General features: G+C 40.0%; 1 protein-coding gene across 1 annotated transcript; it reads right to left on the reverse strand.

The window, feature by feature from the left end:
• Nucleotides 1-17,416: 17,416 nt before the first annotated feature.
• Nucleotides 17,417-23,148, reverse strand: LOC149827529 (pectinesterase/pectinesterase inhibitor PPE8B-like). Its single transcript, XM_090020338.1, has 2 exons — nucleotides 21,830-23,148; nucleotides 17,417-18,261 (listed from the first exon to the last, which is right to left on the reverse strand). The coding sequence occupies exons 1-2, from the start codon at nucleotides 23,088-23,090 to the stop codon at nucleotides 17,471-17,473; spliced, it is 2,052 nt and encodes a 683-aa protein (XP_089876464.1). The 5' UTR covers nucleotides 23,091-23,148; the 3' UTR covers nucleotides 17,417-17,470.
• Nucleotides 23,149-27,279: the final 4,131 nt, after the last annotated feature.

Genomic DNA, 27,279 nt, shown 5'->3' on the forward strand with positions numbered 1-27,279 from the left:
CCATTATTTATCTATAAAAGCTAGATTTTGTTATCATTAAATATTGACGTTAAAGTGTTTTAACAACATAGAATATCACTGTTATACGTATATCTTTGACGGCGAGATTTGTGCAGGGCGACATGGTCCAGCTAATCATTATTGATGAAGCAATAACGGCAAAATTCAAGACTTTAGTAAAGTAATAATAGCACGATATTTATGTCATTGCTATTATCTATCAATTAGAAGAGACAAAACTCTCGTCGTTATTGCTTTATCAACAACAACGAGTTTTTTGCTCACCATTAAAGAGTCACCACTATTGACCCTCATTCTTGTAGTGTATCAGCAGTTGGGGTCTTGGTCAGACCCGAGTAGACCAAGATATAGACTTGGCTGCTTTGCTTTTCCAAACCTTTTTTCTTCTGGTCAATATGTATTTGGACCAGGGTGCAATCCACCTTGTGGGTCTAAATCCCATGAGGCAATTCAAAGGTGCATCTAGACTTCTTTTAAGATTGAATCCAAGAAAAAAATGCTGTCTGAAACTAGGTCCAGCATTGTTATATGCATGTCCTAAGACTGAAAGCCAAGGCTGGGCCTTTTCTGGGATTGATCCACATTTTTTTCTATATGCGTAGCAAAAAACAAGTTCTCTAATTATTCTGATCAATGTTGACAGCATCAATCTGAATCGGTCGATTCATATGGAATCAGTTCTTAGCTGATTCCGAGGGGGACCCATCATTTCAATCTAATTTTTTAAATATTTGTAAAGGGTTAAAAATATTATTTAATATGTTTACATATTTTTTATTTATTGTTTGATTACACCTGTCATCTGCTGGTAAAAAGTTGTCGATTCAAATGTCATTTATTGTCTAATTTTTTATTTATTGTTAATCTTTGCTAATATAAAAAGTTCTAGCTAGGACTGTTCAGTATAAAAAGAAGTTGCTAAAAGATCCTGATGTATCGATTTTCAGAAATTAATAGAAATTGAGAGAGAGAGTGTTGCCGGCTTTGGACATAGGTTCTGATACGAAACGAACCGAACCACGCCATTTTTCTGTTACTTTTTTTTTATAAGCCCTACCAGCTATACATCTCGTCCCATTGGGATTTGAACTTGCAACGTCTCAACACAAGGAGACGTGCACTAACAATTCCTACCAAACAGGCGGAGAGAGATAATAGCACTTCACTTCCATGTTTCAACTAGATCTTCACGAGGGTGTAGTTGTGTACAACCCCACTTACATCACTAACACCACCGGCACTCAAACAGAGCAGTATCATATCGATGTTTTACAGAATCAGTGTCACATTTACAAGTCACATAGATGGAAAAAATGAAATATGTAAACCAGTATGAACCAAGATTTTCATAAGTTTTTTTGCAAATCTAACCCTTCAGATGTGTCCATGTGTTTGGAATTGACTATTGAATCATCATAATCCGATCAAGAATGTGATTTTGTATGCTTGAATATTTACTAAAATTTTGAGTCATGGATTTTCAAGCCTTAAAAGATTCTTCTTATACATCTTAATTGGATGATCTAAGAGTCTATTTTTATACAGCCAAGCCTCTAGATTGCATTCTTACGGTAAAATTTTAGAAAAAAAAAAAAACTTATGAAGATCTTAGTGCATACCAGTTTACATATTTTGCTGGACTGCATGTAGCAATTTAATTCAAATTCAGTCCAAAAACTAGTCGACCAAAATCAGTATCTGGATTGGATATGAGATAAAACCTCTATCCTGAATCTGTTCCAAGTTGAGCTTTCTAAGGTTGTGTTGGATAAAGATAGATGGTTCAGAAGCAGTACATAAAAGAGCAGGATCTGGTTTGGGATCTCACAAATTCAACCTGACATGAGAACTCAACCTGAACCGAGTTATCCATAGTGATATTGGATCTGGATATTGCCCAAATGAGCTTGATATCTGGCCCATTGACAGTACTAGCATGCTGGTCCTGTCTAGTTATAATTGAATATATATACCTAGTACAATTGATAATGAAAAAGTTGTTAATCTCTCTATTATTATGTTGATGTCCTTGTTTGTTTCATAGTATCTAAGTGCTATCTATATCACATGGAACCTCTTAGCCATAATTATATGGAGAAAAGTAGGAGTGTCAACTGGTCCGGTTTGGTTTGGAGCGAATCAGACTTGAACCTGATTTTTGGGTATGGTATCAGGTTTGAACCCAAGTCTAATCGGGTCTACTATAAGAGAAACCATATCCACACCCAATAAGAACTAAATGAACCAGACCCCAACCATACCCAGTAAAATAATATCTTTTATCATTTTTACATTAAAAAATTGTGGGTCTTAATCGGAACTCGGGTCGGGCCTGGTCTGCTATAAAATTTCACAAACTATACCTGGGTCCATGGATTAATCGGACCTTCGGATCTTAAACAGATCTTCTTATTTATCACCATACCCGAACCCTATAGGCTTTGGTCCGGGTCGGGTTCTGGTAAACCAGACCCATTGATACCCCTAGATAAAAGTGGACCATTTGATGCGTGGCTAGTAATGAGATATGCACTTCAAAAGGAATATCGTTCTATCATGTATAAGGATCTCTCATTAGTTGTGTTTGTTGCTTTACCAGGATGGCTGATTAATTGCCAAGCTAACACCCACCTGGTCGCCCAAGTGGTAGTGGGTCTGGGGCATAGGGAGAAGGTGCTGACCCCTTTGTCTTGTACCCGGCCCTCACCGGGTGTGCAGGTGTCTTAATTTCATTGGTGGGCGCCTTAAAGGATTGGATGTAAGTGACACCATTCGGAGAACTTAGTCATCAGAAAAAAATAAATAAATAAATAAATAAATAATTGACAACCGGGATAGTGATGGCTTAGAGAGAACAGATACTGTCTCGGCCCAATGAATGGATGTCACCGATCCATTCAATGGTGGGACCTGCCTCCCCTGTGAACCAACATATGGCATCCAGTGATTGGACCAAGTATCTTGCAATGTAGTTTTGGCCTGATCTGGATGATGGACTTGTCGGAAGGTCAGTTTTTACTCAGGTTTCAGATTGGACCCTCTTAATTGGGTAAAATAGTTCTCTTGCATTGGATTGAAGCCCTAGTAGGACCTGGCTTATCCATTTTGGGATCCAGAACTGGGTTCACAATACAAAATTGGAAGAAGAGAGACAAGGAAGGGTATCTCTACCTGACAAGGATGGGATGCATCATCCTTGTTGGATCAGATCCAAACCTCACCAGAGCCATGCAAAGTCAAATGTGGATCTTGGCATGGGTTTGATCCAAGTCGATCCAGTTCATTGACAGCCCTAAATGGGGAATATGAGATATATTGAGTCTAACCAATGACTGACAAAGGTGGAGGGGGGGCGCTAGCTCTCTTGTCACCAGCAGGTTGTAGTAAGTTCAAAGGGATCCCAGCAAAACAAGGGACTTGTTAAGATGTTTTGTTTTGTCTTGGTCATTGGATAGACCAAAGCTGACTCAATAGAGTTGTGTTCTTCTCATTCCCTATCTCATCCCTCATCTTCATACCCTTCTTAAATCTTATTATTCAAGTTTTTTTTTATCAAAACTGATCTTTTGGATGTATTTCTTGACAAAAAAAAATATGATCTTTTAAATCGCAAAATTTTGTGTTTGGTCAAACGTTGATTTTTGAATCACCAAAAATTCCTGCACACAAGTCAGATTTGGGCAATTTAAATGCCAATAATCACTGAATGAATGATGTAGATCACATTTGTGGAGTATGATTTGATCAAAACAACTTGCATCAACCAATTACCTAGGAGGGGTATACAGATAGGGATGGCACAGGGGGTGATTTGAACCGATTTAGCCTTAACATCACGACTCGAATCTTAAGAAATTCATCATGTGGGTCCCTGATGCAGGCTAGAACAGGATGCACCTTGGTCCATGATCCAATTGTGGGTTCGTTTTGTCTTTTTTGGATTTTTGATATATATTCGGATCATAGTTAGGGTTTGTATCCATCTTGAATTCATATTAAAAGAGTTTCTGTTTTTAATATATGTTACTAAGAGGGTTTTGTATTCAGTTGATGGATTAAAATATTCTTGATTTAGTTCATTTTATTCTTATTTTTTATTTATTTCTAAGCTTCTTCTTAGTTTGGGTGGTAGCAGTTAGCAATTATATTTTTATGAATCTAAGAACGGATTTGCATCAATTGATATCAAAGCTTAGGGTCTTTGTCTCAATTTGATCAAGCAACTATTTTGATAAAATTAAGATGCGCTAAATGTTCAACTTGTGGAGCAATGTTGGTTACATGTTAGATACATGGTAAGAAATTTTTATACATGAGGTGGTTTATAGCTCTCCGATCGATTTCTTGAACCGTGATATTTACAGTCCTTGGCTGGCCAATCTTTCTATAACACCCAATACCCCACCAATCATTTAGGCTTCCAAAACTTGCATTGATCTCCACCTATGTTTCTTACATTTACCCTAACCTACCACCAGCTGATTCCATGCAATCCCATCTCCTTGCCCCTTTCCTTCTCCACCTCTGCCACTTTCTTTTGCTTCTTATGCCTCCGCATACATACATACATACATACATACATACATACATATAGAGAGAGAGAGAGAAAAAAAAAACAGTGGATGCTGTCATCGGATGAGTACGCAATCAACGGTGCATGCTTATCTTGAACAAAAAGTGCTTTTAGCGGCAGTCACGACCGTGCCAAATGACTTGCATTCATTTGCGTTTTACAGGCATGGATTTAATCAATAGGGACTTACCAACTGGGTCTGAAGTTGCTGTCGAAGATGGCATGGTAGATCGAGAGCTGTTGAGGAAATCCAAAATATAAGATGTTTGATTTACTTAGAAATTTTAAAAATTCTTTTAGTATTTGTGCATTGAGACTAAGGATCCACTCCTGGCTCTTGCTACTGTTCTTATTCTTTGTAAATAAGGAATGAAGAGTTCTTGTGCTGGAATCGTAATCCACTGGATTGGTTTCTTGAATGCATATATCATATGTAATATTTTCTTAAATTAACAGGAGGGGCTTTAATCCTCTAGTGTTTTTCATATAAAAAAAAATGGTCTTTTGCTTCTTGGCATGAGCAAGACAATCTCAGTATCACTTTCAAAGTTATTAATAATGAATTAGGTTTTTTTCTTATTGGAGATGTGCTCAAATGATGTTCTCTATCCTGAATTAAGCTGCTTGGATTTTAGTTAGGATGAATTATGGTCCACTCTAATTGCAAGAGTTAGAAGGCTGCCATTGAAGCTGCTAAGGGCTCGAGGGGAACGTGGACTGAAATACTTTGTCAATCTGTTAATTAATGATTTCATGATCAGCAACATTGAACAGAGAAATCCCCACCCAGAAGTTGGTCTCATGATCTTTTCTTTTCTTTTTTTTTAGCAACCACCGAGGTTGTAAGGGTGCTGAGATGAAGACACTGGATCAAACCTCACTAGCGCAGGCGGGCCACGTAAGGCAGGGTGGTTGTGGGGCCCCACCCAGGGTTTACATCACTTCGGCCAGGGTTCCAATATCCAAAAAAAAAAATCTTTCTTTTTAGTGGAATTAGGAAGTTTACTTATTGGAAACATAAGCCTCCAGATTGGTTTTCAACTTGTTTAAGAGCAATTATAATGTATTTAGTGTTTCTGAGTAACTAAAAAGGGAGAGGCCCATAACCCATTGTTTTCATAAAAAAAAATGCATCTACTTTAGACGATATGAGGTAGGTGTAGGGATGGCAGTGGACCTGGGTGGGGAAAATTCCGCCCTTCATCCCTGCATGAATTTTGAATTTAATCTCCATCCCTGCCTCCATCTCCATTTCATGTCCTCCATCCCCGATCCAAATGGGGCGAGGCGGGGCCCTGTCCCATTTTTTCTCTGTCTACTGCCATCCCTAAAGGCATTTTAATTATTTTACTAACGAGGATCAAGGATGGAGCAGTGGTGGGGCGGGGAGGGAAAAGCAAAAGTCCATTCCCACCTCCATCGTCTCACGGGTTTTGATTTTAACCAGAAAATAACAGTTCTGATTACTAAAAGCATTCAAGGAGAAAAGGGTTGAGAGTTCAGACTCCTTGGCGATTTCGAGCATAACAGCAAAGTCTTCATCTCGCTGAAATTTTGGTCCCGTGCAGTGAACATTCCAACAGTAGTATCAGAGCAAGTTCGATAAAAACCTCTGACGGTGCCGCCGAAAGTTTCATGTGAGTGTGGGCGCATTGACACAAAAATTGAACCCCAGTAAATGACAAAGACTCATCTCCAGAAAAAGCGCATAAACAAAGAAAAATAAAAAACAAAGTGAGAGGTCAGTTTTTATTTTTCTAATTCAAACAAATCGACGAACCAAGTGTGTTCTTGATTTGTGTAAAGAAAAAAAAAGGAAAAACAAAACAGGAAGAGGGTTCGGCCATCTTTGAGTTTTTGTTTTCAAAAAAAAAAAGAGGAATCAATAGTTTACCTCAAAAAGTGGTTTTCAACAAACCGACTGAATAGTGCTCCTCTTGTAAGGAAAAATCAAATGTCGGACCAACTCTGGCTGACGCTGAAACCGAGCACGCCCAAATCGGTTTAGCGGGTTCCTCCACTCCATCGGGTCATTGCCAGAAAACCCAAAACATCATGGACGGTTGAAGAACATTAGGCCGTCATTGTCCAGGCTGCTCCATCGGGTCATCACCGTGCAGGTGGCATCCACTCCAGCGACTCATCGCTAAAATAAAAAAAAAGCAAAAAGATGAAGGAAAAGGGATTCTTGCATACCTGGGAGTCGTCGGACAGGCCGTAAGAAGTCATCAAAGGGGTCTTTGTTGGAAAATCCAGTGCCGCTTTGGCGGGCAGCAGCGGCGACCTTCTCGCTTTATCCCTAAACATTTTTTTAACAAAAAGGAATCATAATTGGGTTCCTCTTCGTTTTAATGTATAAGTCTTTAAAAAAAATCAATTAGAGATTATTGGGTATTTTGATTCTGACTTTGCTGGATGGCAAGACAGTCGCAGATCCACATCAGGTTATGTTTATCTGTTGGTCGAGAGTGCTATTTCTTGAGGAATGTCTAAGTAGACACTTATTATATCTTTCACTATGGTGGCAGAATTTATAGCCTGTTATGAGACATCCAAACATGGAATATGTTTAAGCAATTTTGTCACTAGGCTGCGGATTTTAGATAATGTTGAAAGACCATTAAAATTATTTTGTAACAATAATTCAACAGTGCTATATTTTAACAACAACAAAAGCTTGTCAAAGTCAAAACATATAGAGATCAAGTTCCTTATTGTTAAAGAAAGTGTAGAATGGTCAGATATCTATTGAACATATTGGCACAAACTCCATGATTGTGGATCCGCTTACCAAAGGTTTACCACGCAAGGTCTTTCACGATATCATTTAATAATATGTTGGTTTAGTAGGAATTTGTATTCAGATGTTTGAAGACAAAATAAAGTTTCATTTTATTACTTCAGTATAAGGCTCGGGTTCTAGTTTTATTTTGTACTCATTTATGATGATCTCATTAAAAAATAAGGCAGGACCAATTGAAAATAGGCATGTTTGGATCACATTATATGTAATCTCCTTGCTTCACTTTCATACTTGATCTATGTCATTGGTTATGTCTATATATGCAATCATTGATGGGTCTAATTATGATGAATGTAATAAAAATCACTTTAGTTCTATGTTGACATGATCAATAGACCAGATTGTTGGAGATGTCATATGGTAAGACGGTGTTTTTGAGCTCATGAGGATAATGTATAATGTATAATTGTATAGTAACATATATGGTCCAAGTGGGAGGTTGTTATATATTTCATATGAGTCTACATATGTAATTAATTACTCATGATAAGTTGTCTAAGGTGAAGGCCCATATAAAGTTATCTTATATGGTTGAGTCATATGACATCTTATAAAGTATGGCTATAATAATGTGTAGATACCCCATGTGCCTTCATATGTCAATTTTTGATTTTATGATGAGTTTAATTGGAAAGAAAACTATAAAGTAGTTATAATTAGGTTATGGTCCTCAAAACCATATATAGTGGTTGTTCTCTTTTGACTTTTTATCAAGAGAAAAAAATGTATCCCATCAAGATCTACTGGTGCAACGATGAATTTGGGTACATTTTTGCATTATGTTTTATTTATTTATTTATGATCTTTTCAATAATTCAACATAAACAAATTAATTTAAGAATCAAGAAATACGATTTTTCTAATCTGGATTCTACATCATGACCATGGAAAAGAAATGGTTACTTTCATCATTTTTGGTGGATTACCATAAATAGAAATCATCATTCGGTGCAAGGGGTCTAAACTTTTTAGGGTAAGTTTGCATGTCAGGGAAAAAGTCTTTTTTCCACAATACAAAGGGTCTTTTTTGTGGGGTTTACACATGATGGTGTGTCGAATGCACACAATGGAACTCTCTTCCATGCATAAAGTCCCCCATGTTCTGATTATTTTCTGCACTTGGCCCCTATTTACCGTGGAAACAAAGTCGGACGAGGGTTGGTCGGACTGTGTTTCCTCGGTAACACAGTCTGCGCTAACTTGTCTAGGCACGTGTTTACCCGCCACACAAACGCCCCCTTAGTGTTTTGCCCGTGCAGCAATTTTTCATATTTTGTGTGGCTAGAGTACTTTGTAAAGTACTCAACCCCAATCACTGCATATGCTATAGAGAGTTTAGCATATTTTGTGACTCACATTAATTGAGGAACTATCATACCACTGCAAAGTCACCTACGTGGCCAGCCTTGTGGTTGTGAGGGTGCTGAGATGAAGGCATCGGATCAAACCCAACACATAGGTGGTTGTGAGTAGGGGTGGCAATTCCTGACACGCCTGCCAACCTGCTTCTTAGCTGGGTTCGGGTTTGGCTTAAACGGGTTTGTGTCATAAACGGGTTGACCTGCCTAACCCATTCATTAAATGGGTCGGGTTCGTGTTAGGGGTATGCCAACCCGCCAACCCGTTTAATAAACGGGTTAGGCTGGCGGGTCAACCCATTTACTCAAACCCGACCCGCCAACCCACCTGCTAACCCTCCCGCCAACTCGTAAAGTTTTCAATGTAAAACCCTGAACCCGACCCGCCAACCCGTCAACCTGTTTACCCGACCCGACCCATTTATTAAACGGGTTAACCATGTCATGTCGGGTTACCCATTTAATAAATGGGTCGGGTTCGTGTTTGCCAAGCCGATCCGTTTAATAAACGGGTCGGGTTCGGGTTGAGGTATGCTGACCCGCCAACCTGATCTGATTGCCACCCCTAGTTGTGAGGGTGCTGAGATGGGCCGATCAGGTCGAATCACATTGCACACTTTAGTGTGCCGCAACACCTTTGTCTATTAAAAGAACATTAAGCGGTTAACCACCCTCCATCTTGGGGACAGGTCCTGTCAGGTGTGAGATCCAGGACCTGATGGAGGGTGATGGGGGTGCGTAATGCAGAAATTTTTGTGCAATCATATTGCACCCCATCCAAACTCTTAGACTCTACTGTTGAAAGGCTTCATCTTAAAAGATGGTTGACGCATACTAAAAAGTGTGCAATGTGATCTCACCCACCTAATCCGCCCAATTTTAGGTTACATTAATCACACATTTCCATTTATTTGTAGCAGTGATTCCTGACTTAAGGAGCCAAACATGATCCAAACAAGAGGGTAAAACCTTAACTTGCACATAATCGTACAAGTTGTCATTGACTAGATTAGGCCAAAGAAAGATTAGGTCAACATGCCCAGTTGTATATCGGATGCCAGTAGCCGACAGTCAGTTGTTCCCATCCAAAAAACTGCAACACGGTGAAGTAGGCAGCCTCGGTCTCGCTGGTTAGAATGTGGAACCTGGGCCACTTGACCCACCCCGCAAGAGTGGCGCCTAGTCCATAATTAAGATACTCGGCATAATACAGAGTCTGGAGGGAAAAATTGTCATTCCATTTGAGCCATCCTTCAGGCTGTATGATCTCGAAGATGTACGATTGCATTATCACGGTTCGGGAATGCTTTTTCCAAGGTCGACCCAAGTACGTGGGAGAAGAATTGAATTGTTGAACCAGATCAGAGTCCCCAGTTATGTTGCAGAACTGGAACGAACACTCAGTATTTTGGTTCAAATCCTTGCGGCCCTGTGTGGTAATAGAGTTCTTTTGGTTTGCAAGTGGCATCCGCGCCACAATCGGGCAATTTCCTCCTTCTCTAGCTTTTGCCTTCGCTTCTCTTCCTCCTTCTCCTTATTCTTTCTTTGTTTTTCTTTATTGTCCACCTCCTCCTTCTTTTGCCTTGATTTCCTTTACTTTTTTTCATTATCCTCCTCTTTCCTTTCCTTTTGCTTCTCTTCGTCATCCTTCTTCTTTTTCATCTGTACTTTTTCCTCGTCATTCTTTGTTGGATTATCATCTTCAATATCTGATGGATTAGGCTTCGCTCTATACTTTACCAACAATTGCCCCCTTTCTTTATCATTCTTAATCATCATTATTCTATAGTACGCTTCTAATTGTTCATACAAAGCATACTGTCCGACAATTTCGTTAAGAGATTTCCCCTCTAATGACGAAGTCTTTCTTCTCTTACGAATATAAGCCATTGGTAACCTGCACAACACAAAAACTCATTAAGACCGCAAAGGGTGCTCCGATCGACGAAAGAAGATGAAGTGTTAGATTTTTTGTGAAACATTTATGGGAAAATATTGTGAAGATCTCCTTTTATAGCAGAGGAGTTTAATGCTTATGGGACCCGCCAAAGATTTTATAATAAAATAACATATACCTTTAAGCGGTTCATGTTTTAAGCGGTTTACGTAATGACATTTTTGTCGACCATAAATCGATATGGAAATTTCTGTTGATAGCTTATAAATCGATATACAAAATCAGGATAGAAATCGATATTAAGAATCAAAACAATATCTTAAATCGATATCAAGAATCAGCATAGAAATTGATATTAAGATTCAGAACCATATCTTAAATCGATTTGGAAATTTGTATTGATATCTTACAAAATTGATATTTAGAATCAAAACAATATCTTAAATCATTATTAAGAATCAAAACAAAATCTTAAATCGATATGAAAATTCCTATTGATATCTTAAAAATCAATATTTATAATCAAAACAATATCTTAAATTGATATTAAAAATCAGCATAGAAATCGATATTAAGATTCAGAAAAATATCTTAAATCAATTTGGAAATTTGTATTGATATCTTAAAAAACGATATGGAAATTCCTGTTGATAGCTTATAAATCGATATGCAAAATCATAATAGAAATCGATATTACGATTCAGAACAATATCTTAAATTAATTTGGAAATTCATATTGATATCTTAAAAATCCATATTTAGAATCAAAACAATATCTTAAATCGATATTAAGAATCAAAACAATATCTTAAATCGATATACAAAATTAGCATATAAATCGAGGGTTTAGGGTTAGGGTTAAGGTTTAGGTTTAGGGTTTACCATTGAGGTTTAGGGTTTAGGATTTTAGGGTTTTAAGGTTTAGGGCTTAGGATTAGGGTTTTAGGGTTTGGGGTTTAGGGTTAGGGTTAGAGTTAGGGTTTACAGTTTAGGGTTTAGGGTTTAGGTTTAGAGTTTAGGGTTTATCGTTAAAGGGTTTATGGTTAAAGGTTTAGGGTTTAGGGTTTAGGTTTAGGTTTAGGGTTTAGAGTTTAGTAATATATTAAGGGTTTAGGGTTTAGCGTTACAGTTTAGTAAGATATTAAGGGTTTAGGGTTAGTGTTTAGGGATTAGGTTTAGGGATAGGGTTAGGGTTTAGGTTAGGGTTTAGGTTTATGGTTTAGGGTTTAGAGTTTAGGGTTAAAGGGTTTAGGGTTTAGGGTTTAGGGTTTAGGTTAGGGTTTAGAGTATAGGGTTAAGTAATATATTCAGGGTTTAGGGTTTAGCATTAGGGTTTAGTAAGATATTAAGGGTTTAGGATTTAGGTTTAGGTTTAGGATCTAGTAATATATTATGGGTTTAGGGTTAGGGTTTAGTAAGATATTAAGGGTTTAGGGTACAGGGTTAGGTATAGTAATAGATTATGAAATATATGTACCGATTTGTAAAATTTGAAGTGCTTATATAGTGTCGATTTGTTAGATATTGTAGTATATAATTGAAAACTATGCGTGAGGAATTTACATTATAGCGACATGAGGTGGCCATTTACGTATTCAAATCGTTGCTCATTTAGCGATTTTTATAGAAATCACTTCAAAGCTTCGTACCTGTAATTAAATAGTTGTCATGTGCATCGCTATCATCAACAAGTATAAATCGCTATTTCATCAAATGTATAAATTGTTCTTGCTTTAAACGTACAAATCGATGTAGAAATTGCACCCTTCATAAGTACATATCGTTGTAACGTTTGAGCTTCAACAGTAAACGTCGTTTCACATCCCGCATATTGTCAAAAATCGATATGCCTTGTGAGACCTCGATTTCGGTTGACACTTTATGTGATTTACGCAATGACGTATATGTCGGTCACAACTGACGATCATGACTGATAACGTGAAGAACGATGTGCATGTAGATTTAATTTTGCATGGCCGGCAGGAAGAAATCCTTTTGCCTCATAAGTGCGCATAGTTTTTATTCTCTTCCTCCTCCTTTTGCTTTTCCTTCTCTTCGTCATCCTTCTTTTTCATCCTTAGTTCTTCCTCATCTTTTTCATTTACTTTTCATCTTCAATATCTAATGAATCAGGCTCCGCATAATAAATATCCAACAATTTGTTCCTATCTTTTTCATTCTCAATGTTCATTATATTTTGGTACTTTACATAACCCTCATATATATCGGATTGGCGAATGATTTCTCCAAGAGTCATCCCTTCCAACGGCGAAGGATTTCTTGTCTTATGAATTGTAGTCATTGCTAACCTGCAAAACACATAAATTTAATTGCATCATTATATGTTACAACCGCCTTCCCAAGTATATATTATTACAAATTATCATATTCGTTAAACAATCACCAACATTACAAGTCATCGCAATATTTGGCTTCATAAGTAAACATCGTAGTACAATTTAGCAAAATTAAGTACAAATTGAGATAACTTTATAATTACACATTGCTACTGCATCAAACATATAAATTGTTGTTGCTTCAAACGTATAAATCGTTGTACAAATCGCACCCTTCATAAGTACATATCGCTGTAACATTTTGGCTTCGTAAGTAAACATCGTAGTACAATTTAGCAAACTTAAGTACAAATCGTGATAACTTCATAAATCATAAATACACATGCCTATTGCTTTAAGCATATAAATCGTTGTTGCATCAAACATACAAATCGTTGTAGAAATTGAACCTTTCACAAGTACATATTGTTGTAAATCATAAATCGTTACTGCATTAAATGTATAAATTGTGGCTGCTTTAAATGTATAAATCATGAATCATAAATCGTAAATCGTTGTTGCTTGAAATGTATAAATCGTTACTGCAACGAACAAATCGCTATTGCATTAAATATATAAATCATTGTTAAATTCAAACTTACAAATCATTATAGAAATTTAGCCCTCATATCATTGTAATGTTTGGCCTTCATAAGAACAAATCATGCTAACTGTTTTACGATGCTCGGAAGGTGGATAGGTACAAATCGATTTATTTTAGTATGAAAATAGGTGTTATTTAGCATGAATAGTATAACCAGTTGTAAGATTTAGTATTCATATTTACAAATCGATTTGTTTACGTAACAAAACCTTACACAAAACTCACTGAAAGGACACAAGTTTTGTTAATCCGACAGTGAAGGAGAAACACCTAGAAAGTAGATGTAGCCGATGATGGCAACGGTGCTCTGACTACGCTCTGACGGCAGCAAACAACAAAAATGGGTGCTCTGGTGGCAGCAGACGATGGCAAAGGGTGCTCTCGCGGCAGCAAACGACGTCAAAGGTTGCGTCGTCAAAGAGAGCTCCTGTTACAACAGATGGTGCATCGTCAAAGGGTGAGCCAGAACGTTTAGGGCGATATATTGTGAGGAGCTCAAGTTAAAGCAGAATTGTTTACTCCTTAGGGCGAAAACGATGATGATTTTAATCCTTTTTCTCATCTGGTGGAAGGACACTTTTGTCCTTTACTTGAAACATTGTTTCATGACGCTAATGGCGAGAAAGGGTACTTAACTCTTTGCAAACGCACCAAACTCCGATGCTAAGTGATGCCGACACACACGGGGAAACGAGCCCCACGTGCTTACATATGTGACTCTCATTCAGACCCGAGAACACGCATCTGCGTGTTCTAGGAGAGAACATATAACCTGCTTCGCACATTAATTGAGAAACTATCATACCACTGCAAAGTCACCTCCGTGGTTAGTCGGGTGGTTGTGAAGGTGCTGAGATGAAGGCACTGGATCAAACCCTACACACAGGTGGTTGTGGGGTCCCACCTGGGGTTTTCCTCACTTGGTCAAGGGTTTCTCATCGTCACTTAATGGGCCTCTCCCTATGCGAGGTAAACCTTGGGTGAGGCCACCAACAACCAAAACTCTTACCAAGACCACCAGTTGAAGACACTCTCTCACCCAATGGAAATCAAACCTGAAATGATGAGGTTAGCATCTTCTCCCCCAGGCTCATTGTCACTCGGGCAACCCGAGTGAGTGTCTATCCCAACCAATTGAAAATGCTCACTTTATAGCGAAGCAGGTTATATGTCCCCTCCCCCCCCCCCCAACAGGGCCGGTAGCTCTATCTCATGTTTGGGGGTTCCCAAAGAGCACCACGTATTTAAGCCTATGCATCTCGTATCCCCATGTTTGTCAGCATTAATTAGCATTGGAGTTTGATGCGATTGCAAAGACTTAAGTACCCTCTCATCTATTGGTGCCAAAAAAAACATCGATTCTAGAAAAGGAGTGATTGTAAAGACTTAAGTGCCCTGAAGATGATTATTTAAGACTCAGTCTCTGCACTGCAGGATTATTCGAGAAAGAAATCTCTCTTGGAGGAGACAATGAACATCAACCCTCTCACTCTCTATCTCCCTACTCTTTCTACTTCTGTGCACGTCCAGCAGAAGATCCTACATTGCTCCATCAAGCACTAACTGACCTGCACATTGACTGTTGTGGAGCCTGATTCAGAGTTTTTACCCTTACAAGAGGAGGGTTTGGGGGTTCCTCCCAGCGTGGGTAGCATCATTCAACTAAATAAGTTGTAGATCCTGATTCAGAGTTTTTACCCTTACAGAAGAGAGGTCTCGGAGCTCCTCCCAGTGTGGATAGTATCATTCAACTTGAAGAGTTGTGGAGTTTGATTCAGAGTTTTTACCCTTACATAAGGGGGGTCTGAGGGCTCCTCCCAATGTGGGTAGCATCATTCAACTTGATGAGTTGTGAAGCTTGATTTAGAGTGTTTGCCCTTATAGGAAGAGGGTTTGGGGGCTCCTTCCAACGTGGATAGCATCGTTCAACTTGATTCGTTGTGGAGCCTGATTCAGAGTTTTTGCCTTTACAGGAGGGGGTTTGGGGGATCCTTTCAGCGTAGGTAGCATCGTTCAACTTAATTCGTTGTGGAGCCTGATTTAGAGTTTTTGCCCTTACAGGAGGGGGGTCCGGGGGGTCCCCCCGGCATGGGTCTCGGGTGTCGTGGTCAAAAAAAGCATAAAGTGTCGTGGTGAGAAAGACATATGTTTGTTTCAAGCAAGGTTGGAAGAAATCAATGGAAAATCCAACAAGAAGCATGCCAGAATCAAGATGTGGATGTCAAGCAAGAATGGTGTTGTGCAACTCAAATAATATAGAATAATAAGGGTCTGGTTTTTAGTTAAAATGGGGAATGAAATAACAATAAAAATCGCTAAAAATTTACAAGAATAAACTAGACTTAATAACAAAGGCACCACTTTTTACGGATTTGGATTATGACCTCCGGTTAGGAAGATATGGCCCTGACAAGTTGGTCCTAATTCGGGTAGCGATTTACAGCGATTTGCTTACTGAATAACACTACAAATCGCTATAGTGATTTGTGAAAGACACTACAAATCGCTATAGTGAGATCCAACAACACTATAAATCGCAATGGGGCTCATTGGAGACCCAAATGTACTATAAATTGCTATAGTGATTTGCGGAAGACACTACAAATCGTTGTTGAAAAGCTGGATAACACTATAAATCTTTGTAGGGCTCGTTGGAGACCCAAAAAATACTACAAATCACTATAAAGATCCGCGTCGAGAGGAGCCCCCGGACCCCCCTCCTGTAAGGGCAAAAACTCTAAATTAAGCTCCACAACTCATCAAGTTGAATGATGTTACCCACGCTGAGGAGCCCCCAAATCCCCTCCTGTAAGGGCAAAAACTATGAATCAAGCTCCACAACTCATCAAGTTGAACGATGCTACTGTCAGTGTGCAAGTCAGTCAGTGTTTGATGAAGCAATGTAGGATTGTATGTTGGATGTGCACAGAAGTAGAGAGATAATGGAGAGAGAGTGAGAGGGTTGATGTTCATGGCCTTCTCCAGGGGAAACTCTTTGCCGCCCTTGATTTCTTCTCTAGAGAGAGAGTGAGGGTTTTACAGTGTTTTACGGAGAAGGAAGAAGAAGATGAAGATGAAAAGTTCAAACGGATATTTTTTATGGCTCAGGTCAACATCATCCTCGACTTTCTAGATGAAGGACATGTTTGTCCTTTTTTGAACTGTTTGTTTTTTTTTTTGAATGAAGGGCATTTTTATTATTTTCTCAAACCATCGCTTTATGAGAAGAATAGCAAGAAAGGGTACTTAAGTTTTTGCAATCACACCAGACTCCAATGCTAAGTGATGTCAACATACACGGAAATACGAGCCCCATGTGCTTGTATACGTGGTGCTCATTCAGACCCCCGAACACAGACGTGGGATTCAGTGAATCATGGTGGCCGTCTGTTTGCATTTTGGATGAATGCCACATGGTTTTGTTGACTTTTAAGCTTTTTAAAATGCAAATCGGATGGCCACGATGTCAGCGTGAACAAAAAATGCTCACCTGATTTGCAGCCCACTTTATATACCCTTGAAAACTGATCAGGTCCAATCACATTGCACACTTTAGTGTGCCGCCACACTTTGGTATGTGAAAAGATCATTAATCAGTTGATCACCCTCCATCTTGAAGACAGGTCCTGTCAGGTGTGAGACCCAGGACCTGATGGAGGGTGATGGGGTGCGTAATGCATAAATTTTTGTGCAATCATATTGCACCCCATCGGGACTCTTGGACTCTACTGTTGACAGGCTGTATCTTAAAAGATGGCCTGCGCATACTAAAAGTGTGCGATGTGATCTCACCCACCTGATCCGCACTTTTGAAACTTAAGCAATTTTAGGTTACAGTAATCACACATTTCCATTTATTCATAGCACTGATTCCTGACTTAAGGAGCCAAACATGATCCAAACAAGAAGGGTAAAACCTTAGCTTGCACATAACCGTACAAGCCGCCACTGACTAGCTTAGGCCAAAGAAAGATCAGGTCAACAGCCCAGCTGTATATCGGACCCGTAGCCGGCAGCCAGTTGTTCCCATCCAAAAACTGCGACACGGTGAAGTAGTCTGCCTCGGTCTCGCTGGTTAGAATGTGGAACCCGGGCCACTTGACCCGCCCCGCAAGAGCGGCGCCTGGTCCATAATTGAGATACTCGGCATAATACAAAGTCTGGAGGGCAAAATTGCCATTCCACTCGAGCCATCCTTCAGGCTGTATGATCTCGGAGATGTACGATTGCATGATCACAGTCCGGGAATGCTTTTTCCAGGGTCGACCCAAGTAGGTGGGAGCAGAATTGGATTGTTGAACCAGATCAGAGTCCCCGGTTATGTTGCAGAACTGGAACGAGAACCCGGTATTTTGGTTCAGATCCTTGCGGCCCTGCGCGGTGATAGAGTTCTTTTGGTTTGCAAGTGGCATCCGCGCCACAATCAGGCAATTCTGGAACACGGCCTGCGCGTTGCCAAAGATAAAATCGACGGTCCCTTCGATCTGGCACTCGCGATAGAACTGACGCAGCGAATGCGCGTAGAGTGTGTCCTGGTATCCCAAAAAGGAGACCCGAAAGAATGCTGAGAGGTCTGAGTTGACCCGTGCCGCAACTGCCTGGTGCTTGGCTGCACCTGCCGTGTTCTCGAATGTAATATCACGGGCAATGAACCCAGATCCAGCCACCGCTGCAAACATGATGAGCCAACATGGACACATGAGTTAGAATGGAAGAAATGTAGTCAGCTCAATGTATCAGCCTGGTCAACATAACTACATAAGCACAGCGCTGGGTTCACTAAGGAAATGGGTTGGGTGCGGCCCGACCCACATTCTTGTAGTACAACCACCTAATTAGGTCCAGACTTAAACCTGGTTCAAGCATAATTAAACTCGGACAGATCCAGGCCCAGGTCTAAACAAGTGACTGGGCATCCTAGTCCTAGTTCTTCTTTTCAAAAAATGACACTGTACAGCAAAATGAAGTGTTTTTTGAAAATGCCTTACAATTTTAAAAATCAGCCCCATGTCCAAATTTGCAAATGTTCAACTTTTTTAAGATCATTTTACCTTTCGCACAAGTGAACCTTCTTAAGTTTACATGATATATCGGTACGCTTTTCCTGTATCGCAAACTTTTACTAAAAGACAGATGAACAAGTTTTTTTTTTTTTTTAATATCTCATAACCAAATCTGCAAACTTTCTGTAACTAAAAACCTGACAGAAACTTCGCAAACTAACTTTGCAATATAATATTATGCGATTTTACCTTTAGTTTATTCACGTGACCTTCCTCGGTGAGACTCAGGCAAAAAGCTGCAATCACCGGATCTAACGGAGTCTCGTAAGATCCAACTTGACCTAACCTTATACTTCCAATTTGGTATTCATTATAAGTGTCACACTGACCTCGACTAGGACTGACTAACTGAGTCTTCCTTGACTAGACCAAGCTTGACATTGGTTTAATTAATTCACCCAAGCAAAGTTCAGGCACATTGGTCCATAGGCTCAAACAAAGTTCAGACTCGGCCAGCCAACCCAGTCCATGGTCCCATCTAACTGGATTCAAGATGAGCCCACTTTTGGCCATCAGCTTCATCACTGTACTCCCAAATAGGCTCAATCAGGGAACCATTTCAGCTGCATGCGTCTCTTCTCTGCGCAAGCCAATGCGTAGCATAGGCCCCGGGGCAGGGGTCCTAACCTTGAAGTTTTACATTGTCGGCACAATGACCTTAGGTATGGCAGGCTGAGCCAGTGCAACTAGGTCTTTGCGCCGGTCGGGTGCAGGGTTATAAATGCAAGAAAAAATTGGGACCATTTCATCTATAGGAGCATAAAATAAGAAAGTAGTTTGGTCATTTCACAAACCCTATTGAGAACATAATCTCTGAGGTAGGGTCCCAAACGGATCGGATTCTGGATGGATCATGCCAGATCCAAATCTGAATCTGAATAAAGAACAGTAGATCCATACAAATCTGGATCCGAATCAGATCCACTGAGGTAAGGTTGAATCCAGATCCAAACTATATGAGGTAATACTTCATCAGATAAAAAAAAGTAAAAAAGCAAGCTATTATATGTAATAATGCAAATGGATCAGATTTTGATCCAAATCTGAATTAGATCCGATGTACAATATTCATCTGAATCAGAAAATGACCCAATTTAACATAAGAGAATCCGGTCTGAATGCACATTTGGATCTTACTTCAAGGATTCGGATCCCAAATAATACATGGATCAGATATCTGACTGTATCTGATCCGTTTCAAACTTTGGAAATACGAGAAGGGATCAGGTGATCGGGTGCGATCACTTTTCAACCAATCCTATGTGAGGGTGTCCTTGTAAATCCTATGTTTATCAGCTGTAGGTATGGATACAAATGGATTGGATATGGGTTGGCTTAGGCTTGATCTGAGACTAGATCCGATGTGGGAAGATTGTGTTCGGTTTTGAATATGGATCTATTGCATGTCCCAAGTTAGATATATATTCAAAACTATCATCATATAGTTTTGAATATGGATCTAACTTGGGACATGCAATAGAATTCCAATTCCAGTTAAACTATGAGGCCTTGTGATACCGGTTCCCATGAAAACAAAAGTTCTATCGATTTTCAAGTGAAACACATTAAGTGGCAGAGTTGGACCCAATCCTAACCTAGATTCACTCATTTGCTTGATGCCGATGCCGACCTTCAGTCAGAACTCCTGCCCAGATTCGGAATTCGGCTCCAATAATACAGGCCGGATCCAGTTCGGACCTCAGTCCGACAGTTTACATCCATATAGCTGGGTGCCCAACACTCTTTAACTGGATTGATAGAATAACTGGCAAGGTTGATCTCTCAAAAGCTTGGTTCAAAATTAATTTTTACAAATTGACTAAATTGCCCTTACTTGGCGTTAAATGGATCCAAGACCACTCGAGTGGGCTAAGCTATTTTAGGTTCAAGTTTTGATTTGATAACATGCCAAGGTCAAGCTCAAGCTTATACGAAGCTAGCCATTCAAGCTTGAGCTTGGTTTAGTTTTGTTCACGAGTTTTCTATCAAACTCAAGCTAGATATTGAGTGCATGTAATATACAATGAATCCTTGCCAAAATGGGTGGATGCTGACCCAGATCCGACTAAGAGGTGTTGGTGTCGAGTCTGAATTCAGATCACACTGGATCTTTCATAAGAAAAACCTTTCTCAGATCTTATAAGGATTACATACACCAGACCTGATTCAGACCTAGTAAAATAATATTTTTTAAGTTTTTTGCATTGAAAATTGCAGTCGGATCCAGGTTTGGTGTAAATTTTCATAAACCATAGCCGGCCCATATAAACTGATTAATGGGACCCCTTTTTTTGTTACCAAATTCTGACCCTACCGAATCTGGTACAGGTTAAGATCAGGTCATACCGACCCATTGGCAACCCCTGCCAGAAAGTTTGTTTCTTAAATTGATTAAGAGTAGTGGGTTGTCAACGGGCCTGGTTTATCTGGATCCAATCTGAACCAAATCCTATAGGGTCTGGGTATTGTGATAAATAAGAAGACCCGGGTTCAGACACAAAGGTCTGATTAATACATGGACACGGGTATTGTTTGTGAAATTTTATACCTGACCCGCATGCAACCGGAGTTTCGATTAAGACCATCAATTTTTCAATATAAAAATGATAAAAAATATGGTTTTACCGGTTATGATCTGGGTTTGGTTCATGTAGTTCTTATCGGGTCCGGGTATGGTTTTTCTTATAGTAGACTCTATTAGACATAAGTCGGAACCTGATATTATACTCGAAATTCTGATTCAAGTCTGGTTTCACCTGAGCCCCAACCAAACCCGACCCGTGACACTCGTAATTAAAAGGATAGCAGGTTAGGGTGCACAATAACTAGACACATACATACATGCGGCAACCCGCACGAATCAAATGGTGGCTGCCTGGATGAGCTTTTGATGCATTATATTCAATCTCCACCGCTCATCTCACTTGATAGAGGTCTGTGTGGGCCCAATCCCATGTCATCAAGTGACATTCACGGTTCCCAAGTTAGATGTGCGGTGGGAATCGAACCTAACTAATAATGGCTCATAACAAACTGATCTGCTCTAGCGCCACATGCTGCTAGAAATGCCCTTTGAATTGAGAACCAGTCAACAAAAAAAAATTTAAAAAAAAAATAAATTAAAGAAAATGAAAAGATGACAGTTAAAATAGAAACAGAGGAGGAGGGCCTCACCGAAGGTGGCTGAGCGGAAGGTCGTCCAGCCGTCGGCGAAGCTGCGGCTGCCCGAGATGACGGTCTCGCCCATCCCGTCCCCGACGAGCATGAGGTTCCTCCTCTTCTTCCCGATCTCTATGTTCTCGTAGTACGTCCCCTGCTTTACGTAGATCACGTAGCGGGCCGTACTCTGGCTAGGTGCTGCCTGCACCGCCTCCGCCACCGTCACAAAGTTTCCGCTGCCATCCTGCGCCACCACTGCATCTGCAGCGATGCTGGAGGCTGGTGACTGGAGCAGCTGGCGCTCTGCAGCCCCCAGCCATGCTGGGAACCCGTCCACAGCATTGTGGACTGGCAGGTGTTCTGCGGATGGGGGAGCTTGCCTGGTTAGCTGGATGTCAGCAGTGCTAGTGACCAGGGACTGCTGGAATTCAGCAGGACGGTCAAGTCGATGTTTGATATTCCAGTCAGGCTGAATTCCAGCTGAAGGGAATTCAAGAAGTTGTTCATGTCGCAACAAGAGGTGCTGAGTACTAGCCCAAACGTCAGAAAGGTGCCTGGTACGACTGGCCGGTTTGATTCCAGGAGTGTGAGACCAACAACTGGTGACACCACTGTGCTGGAATTCAGTCTGGTGCTCTAGGTCAGGCTCAGTATGTGAGAAGCATTGGATGCCAGTGTGGCTGGGTTCATGGCTGAGCAGGCGTCTGGTGCCACCTTCCTGCCAGGGTACAAAGGGATTGGAGACTAAGTAGGTGAGGATGTCAGCAACAAGGCCAGTGACCTGCTGGAGGGTGCCCTCGAGGAGGGACCTGACCGAGCCATCAGTCCCATCGAACCCATCCAGGCAGGTGTCCTGGTTGCCCAGGGCTGCGCTGAGCCAGGTCTTGAGGCTGTGGGCAGAAGGCGGACCCTTTCTGGCCGTGACACTGGATGCCTCAGCCAGAGCCAGATTGAGCTCATCGGCCGAGTAGTCGATCAAGTCGACGCAGTCCCGGACAGCACTAGTCAGTCGCAGGTCACCAAAGAGGCCCAGGAAGCCCGAGACTAGCGACATGGCTCGTTCAAACTCCTCGATGGCACCCTCGACCAAAGTGGTGAACCCATTCAAGTCCGACTCTAGGCCTGCTGGGAAAGCATTGCGAGCAGCAGCAGCTGCATTAGAGGCATAAGAAGAAGCCAAGGTGCAGGGAGAGAAGAGAAGGAAGGTGAGGAGGAGGACTACAACCGCTAGTAGCGGTGACCTAGGACCCGTCATGCCTTCTTTATCTTCCTCCATCTCCTTCGTCTCTAGGGAAGGAGGGTAGGGAGGAAGAAGGTGGGAGAAGAATTAATGAGAGAAAGTGCCGGTGGTGAGTGAGGGGAGAGGTGGTCTTAGGGTTAGTGTCCTACGTTTAGGAAGGTTGTGGTAGAGAATGATTCTTGCTCTTTTTCTCTTTTGTTTTTTTTTCTTTCATTTTCTTCCTACTATGATGTGTCTTGTGCCACCGTTTAGGGAGCTTTCGTAATGCTGCCACCATTAAAGCTTTACAGCCTAGCAGAGAGTGACCGTCTTATAATTTATTTAGCCTGAATGTGAGTTCTGTGACTGTCACCGTGGCTGAGTATGAATGATGGCACCCGTCTCTCAACAATGAAGAAGATCAGATGAACCGGTCATATTGTATATAACCGGCACATTTACAGACCTGTGTGGGCCCCATTCCTATGGTTCCCTCCCGCACAGTTCCCAAGTGAGACGTGTGATGAGAATTGAATATAACCTATGATTCGTTATATACAATATGACCTAATGTGATCTGCAAATGGGTTTCACTCATCCACTATGTCATCCCTATCTTCATACCCTCTCCTTGGATTTCAAGGATGCAAGTTGTTTTGATCAAATTGGACTCCATGCATGTTTATCTATAGCATTCATTTATTGAAGATCCACATTTAAATCACCAGAATCTGCTGACTTGTGTGCTGAAAATTTTGGTGATTCAAAAATCAACGATTAACAAAATGCAAAATTTTGTGATTCAAAAAATTATATTTTTTCATAGAAAAAAGTAGAATTCAAGGGTCTATTTTTACTAAATGGACTATGTTGAATTCATCTATAGAGTCAGATTTGATCAAAACAACTTGCATCGTAAGATTCAAGAAGGGTATGAAGATGGGGTGGCTTAGGGGATGAGTGGAATCGAACTCTGTGCTTGGGTTATTGCGTGTTAGGGCTCTATCTGAGGGTGGATCAGGTGCAATCACATTGTGCAAAATCAGTGTGCACTCACCGTCTTTCTAATACATCCTGTGAGCCGTGGGGGTGCTCAGGTGCAGTGACACATTGATTTTGTGCAACTTGACTGGATTTAACTCTCAGTCATTATGTACTCTATCAACTGGTTTGTATGGGTCTGCTCATGTCTAAATCCGTGTCAGGTCCTGTGGGGTCTTGTCGGATCCGGACCTAAAACTGGGTAGACAAAGAAAATCAGATGCACAACATAACAGATCCGTTCAGGTTTCCATCATTTTTTTTTGTTATGAAAATCGAAAGTGCTACCTGTTTTTTCTTTCTTTCTTTTTTTACGACTAAGAACACTTGCGAAAGCAAGAGAAAACCCTAGGTGAGCCCCCCATGACCACCTTGCATATCCCTCCTCTGAAAGCAATAAACACATCCATGCCGTGAGATTCATATCAGATCCGGATAGAGAATCTATATCAAAGCCCGAGTTGGATCCATATATATATATATATATATATATATATATATATATATATATGAAGCTTGACCTGATTTGTTAACTTGCTACGGAACCTATATCTATTCCTACTCCTTTGCGACTCTAGTAGAAGGTTGATTCTTATATTTCATGATTTTTTAGTATAAAAAAATTATTTTTTGTTAAAATCTAATAAATGTTAATTACCAATTTAGAAAAAAACACATGAAAAGTGAGTAAAAAATATGAAAAGAAACATGAGAAGCATATGGGAAGCTGGTAGACAAGCAAAAGAGAATCTTAAAAAAATTGAGATTCTCAAGAAGTTTTGAAAGCCAGAAGTATGGTGTTTCCTAAAAAAAAAAAAATTTGAAATGCACGCTTCCCACCTACCTAAGAAGCTTTCAGTAACTTTTGCTCTAGAACACCCTTCCTACTTTAGATAAATTCCATGAAGAGATAGATCAGCACCGATAGAGCTGGGGAATCTGACCATTTCATGAATTTATGAAGAATGCGATTGCAACCAATCCGAAAGCAACCTAAATCGTACGTGATAAGTGAAAACCAGGGAACTAATAACCCTATTTTGAGCTTTTAAAAAAAAAAGTGGGGATGAAATTAAGAATCAAAATGGATACCTGTCATGAAGATACATAGAGAAAACTCAGAAGGCAAGCAAACCATCATCATCAGCATCATTCTGATTCATATCGCATGGGCGAAAGATCGATACAAAATGAACTGATTCAGCTTAGTTTTTAAATAATTTTTAAAAATTGCCTAAAATACTTTTAATATTTTTATTATTATTTTTTATATTTCTTAGTACACATGTCATCTGCAGGTAAAAAACATGGCCGATTCGGCTTGATTAGTTTCCGATTCTCAGTCGACCGATTCTTTGAATCGTTTTGAGAATCGATTCAGGCATGAGACCAATCCTGATATCATTGAAATAAAATTTTCATGTCCGTGGAACCCCCAAAATGACCAGTGCAACCACAGATCAAGAAAGGAGGGAGCAACTGCGTAGATATCATGCTCCTAAAGCGTTTTAAATGATACTGATGTAACTTGGACAAGGCATATAACATGCACAATAAATGCCGTACCTCCTTGCTATTCATTCAGGTCATGAACCATCCACCTTCCTACTGTCTGTCAAGTACGTATCGGTACTGAATCGTTGGGCCACCGATTCAGCTGTATCAGCCAATACTCAATTGAGTCGTTCTGTATTGGCCCAAAAATAATAAAAAAATATCACGTTTTCATCATAACTTGACACATGTTAAAACCATTAAAATAAATTTAAAACAATATTAAAAAAGTATTTTTTGGCATTTTTTTACAATTATTAAAAAATAGCCGATTCAGGCTTGCAGCATATTGAATTTCTGCCGCATATCGGCCATACTGATAACATTGGTCATTTCAAATATATATATATATATATATATATAGAGAGAGAGAGAGAGAGAGAGAGTTACTAGAACATGAGAACAAAAAATATAGGCATTTTCAACACCTTTTTTGCAATTCCTACAATGTGAATGTGTGGCATGGTGAATTTGCTAAGTTTCAACCATTGGATCCTGTATTTTCAATAAAAATGGTGGTTTTTGAATGCTTGAATATTTATGAAAAAATATCATTTATGCATCAAAATTGAATGATTCAAGAGCGGGTTTTTTATAAAACCAAATATGTAGATCACATCCATGGGTTAGATTCAATTAAAAAGAGAAAAAATCATGAAAATCACCGTTCACACTAGTTTTCATATTTCTAGTTATCATATTCTAGTAACTATATATATATATATATATATATATATATATATATATATATATATATATATATATGCAACATGAGGATGTACCTAAGATTTGTGGGCACGAACTGATCAAGTGTGGACCCACATGTGCATTGACTTGGAAGAAAAATGCCCTTGCTTCTTCTCTCCACCAGAGTGACATGCCATTGTAATTTGTAAGCACTTGTGGACAGTGGGGGCAGTTGATGCATTGTCCTCTTACATGGGTGGTCCCTGCATGAGCTCCCTTTTTTTATCTTGACAGGCAAGCTGGGTTAGGTAGAGCCCTACCAGTTATACAAATATACCATTGGGTTTTGAACCTGCAACGTCCCAACATAAGGTGACGTGCACAAGCTGCTCCTACCAGACAAGTGACGTGCATGGGCCCTCTTTGTATAGTTAGCTTCACCATCACATTGAGTGCCGTTTTTAAGAGTGCTGATCAGCTCACCGGTATGACTGTCCCTGATTAGAGATGTCAATGGGTTGGATTTTATCTGATCTAAGTGAATAGTACTTTGTTTGATCAGATTTGGCAATGCCAAACCATACCCAATTATGATGGAATGTGAATGTACATGGTTTTTACTTTTTGCTACCGAATCCAACGATTACCCGAATTTGATGGGTATCTGAATGCAATATGATGTTTTTACTATCTGAATCCAAATTCATTTAGCCAACATCTAATTAGGGGTGGACAACCGCCAGACAGCTCCACGAGCCAAGCCGAGCTGACTCTCCATGGGCCGGATTTGGGCCATGATTTTAGGTACCGGGCCAAAACCTGACCCCGTTATATATGTGGGCCAGGCTTGGGCCGGCTCGATCGGCCTGAGTTATTTATTAATTTTGTTAATAATATAAAAATTTTAGAAATTAACTATTACATAGTAACTTGGATAAATTTACCTAATTAGTTGTATGATAAC

The sequence above is a fragment of the Nuphar pumila genome, chromosome 10, assembly GCF_984573655.1.
Source record: "Nuphar pumila chromosome 10, dmNupPumi1.hap1.1, whole genome shotgun sequence".
In the NCBI taxonomy this organism is placed as follows: Eukaryota; Viridiplantae; Streptophyta; class Magnoliopsida; order Nymphaeales; family Nymphaeaceae; genus Nuphar; species Nuphar pumila.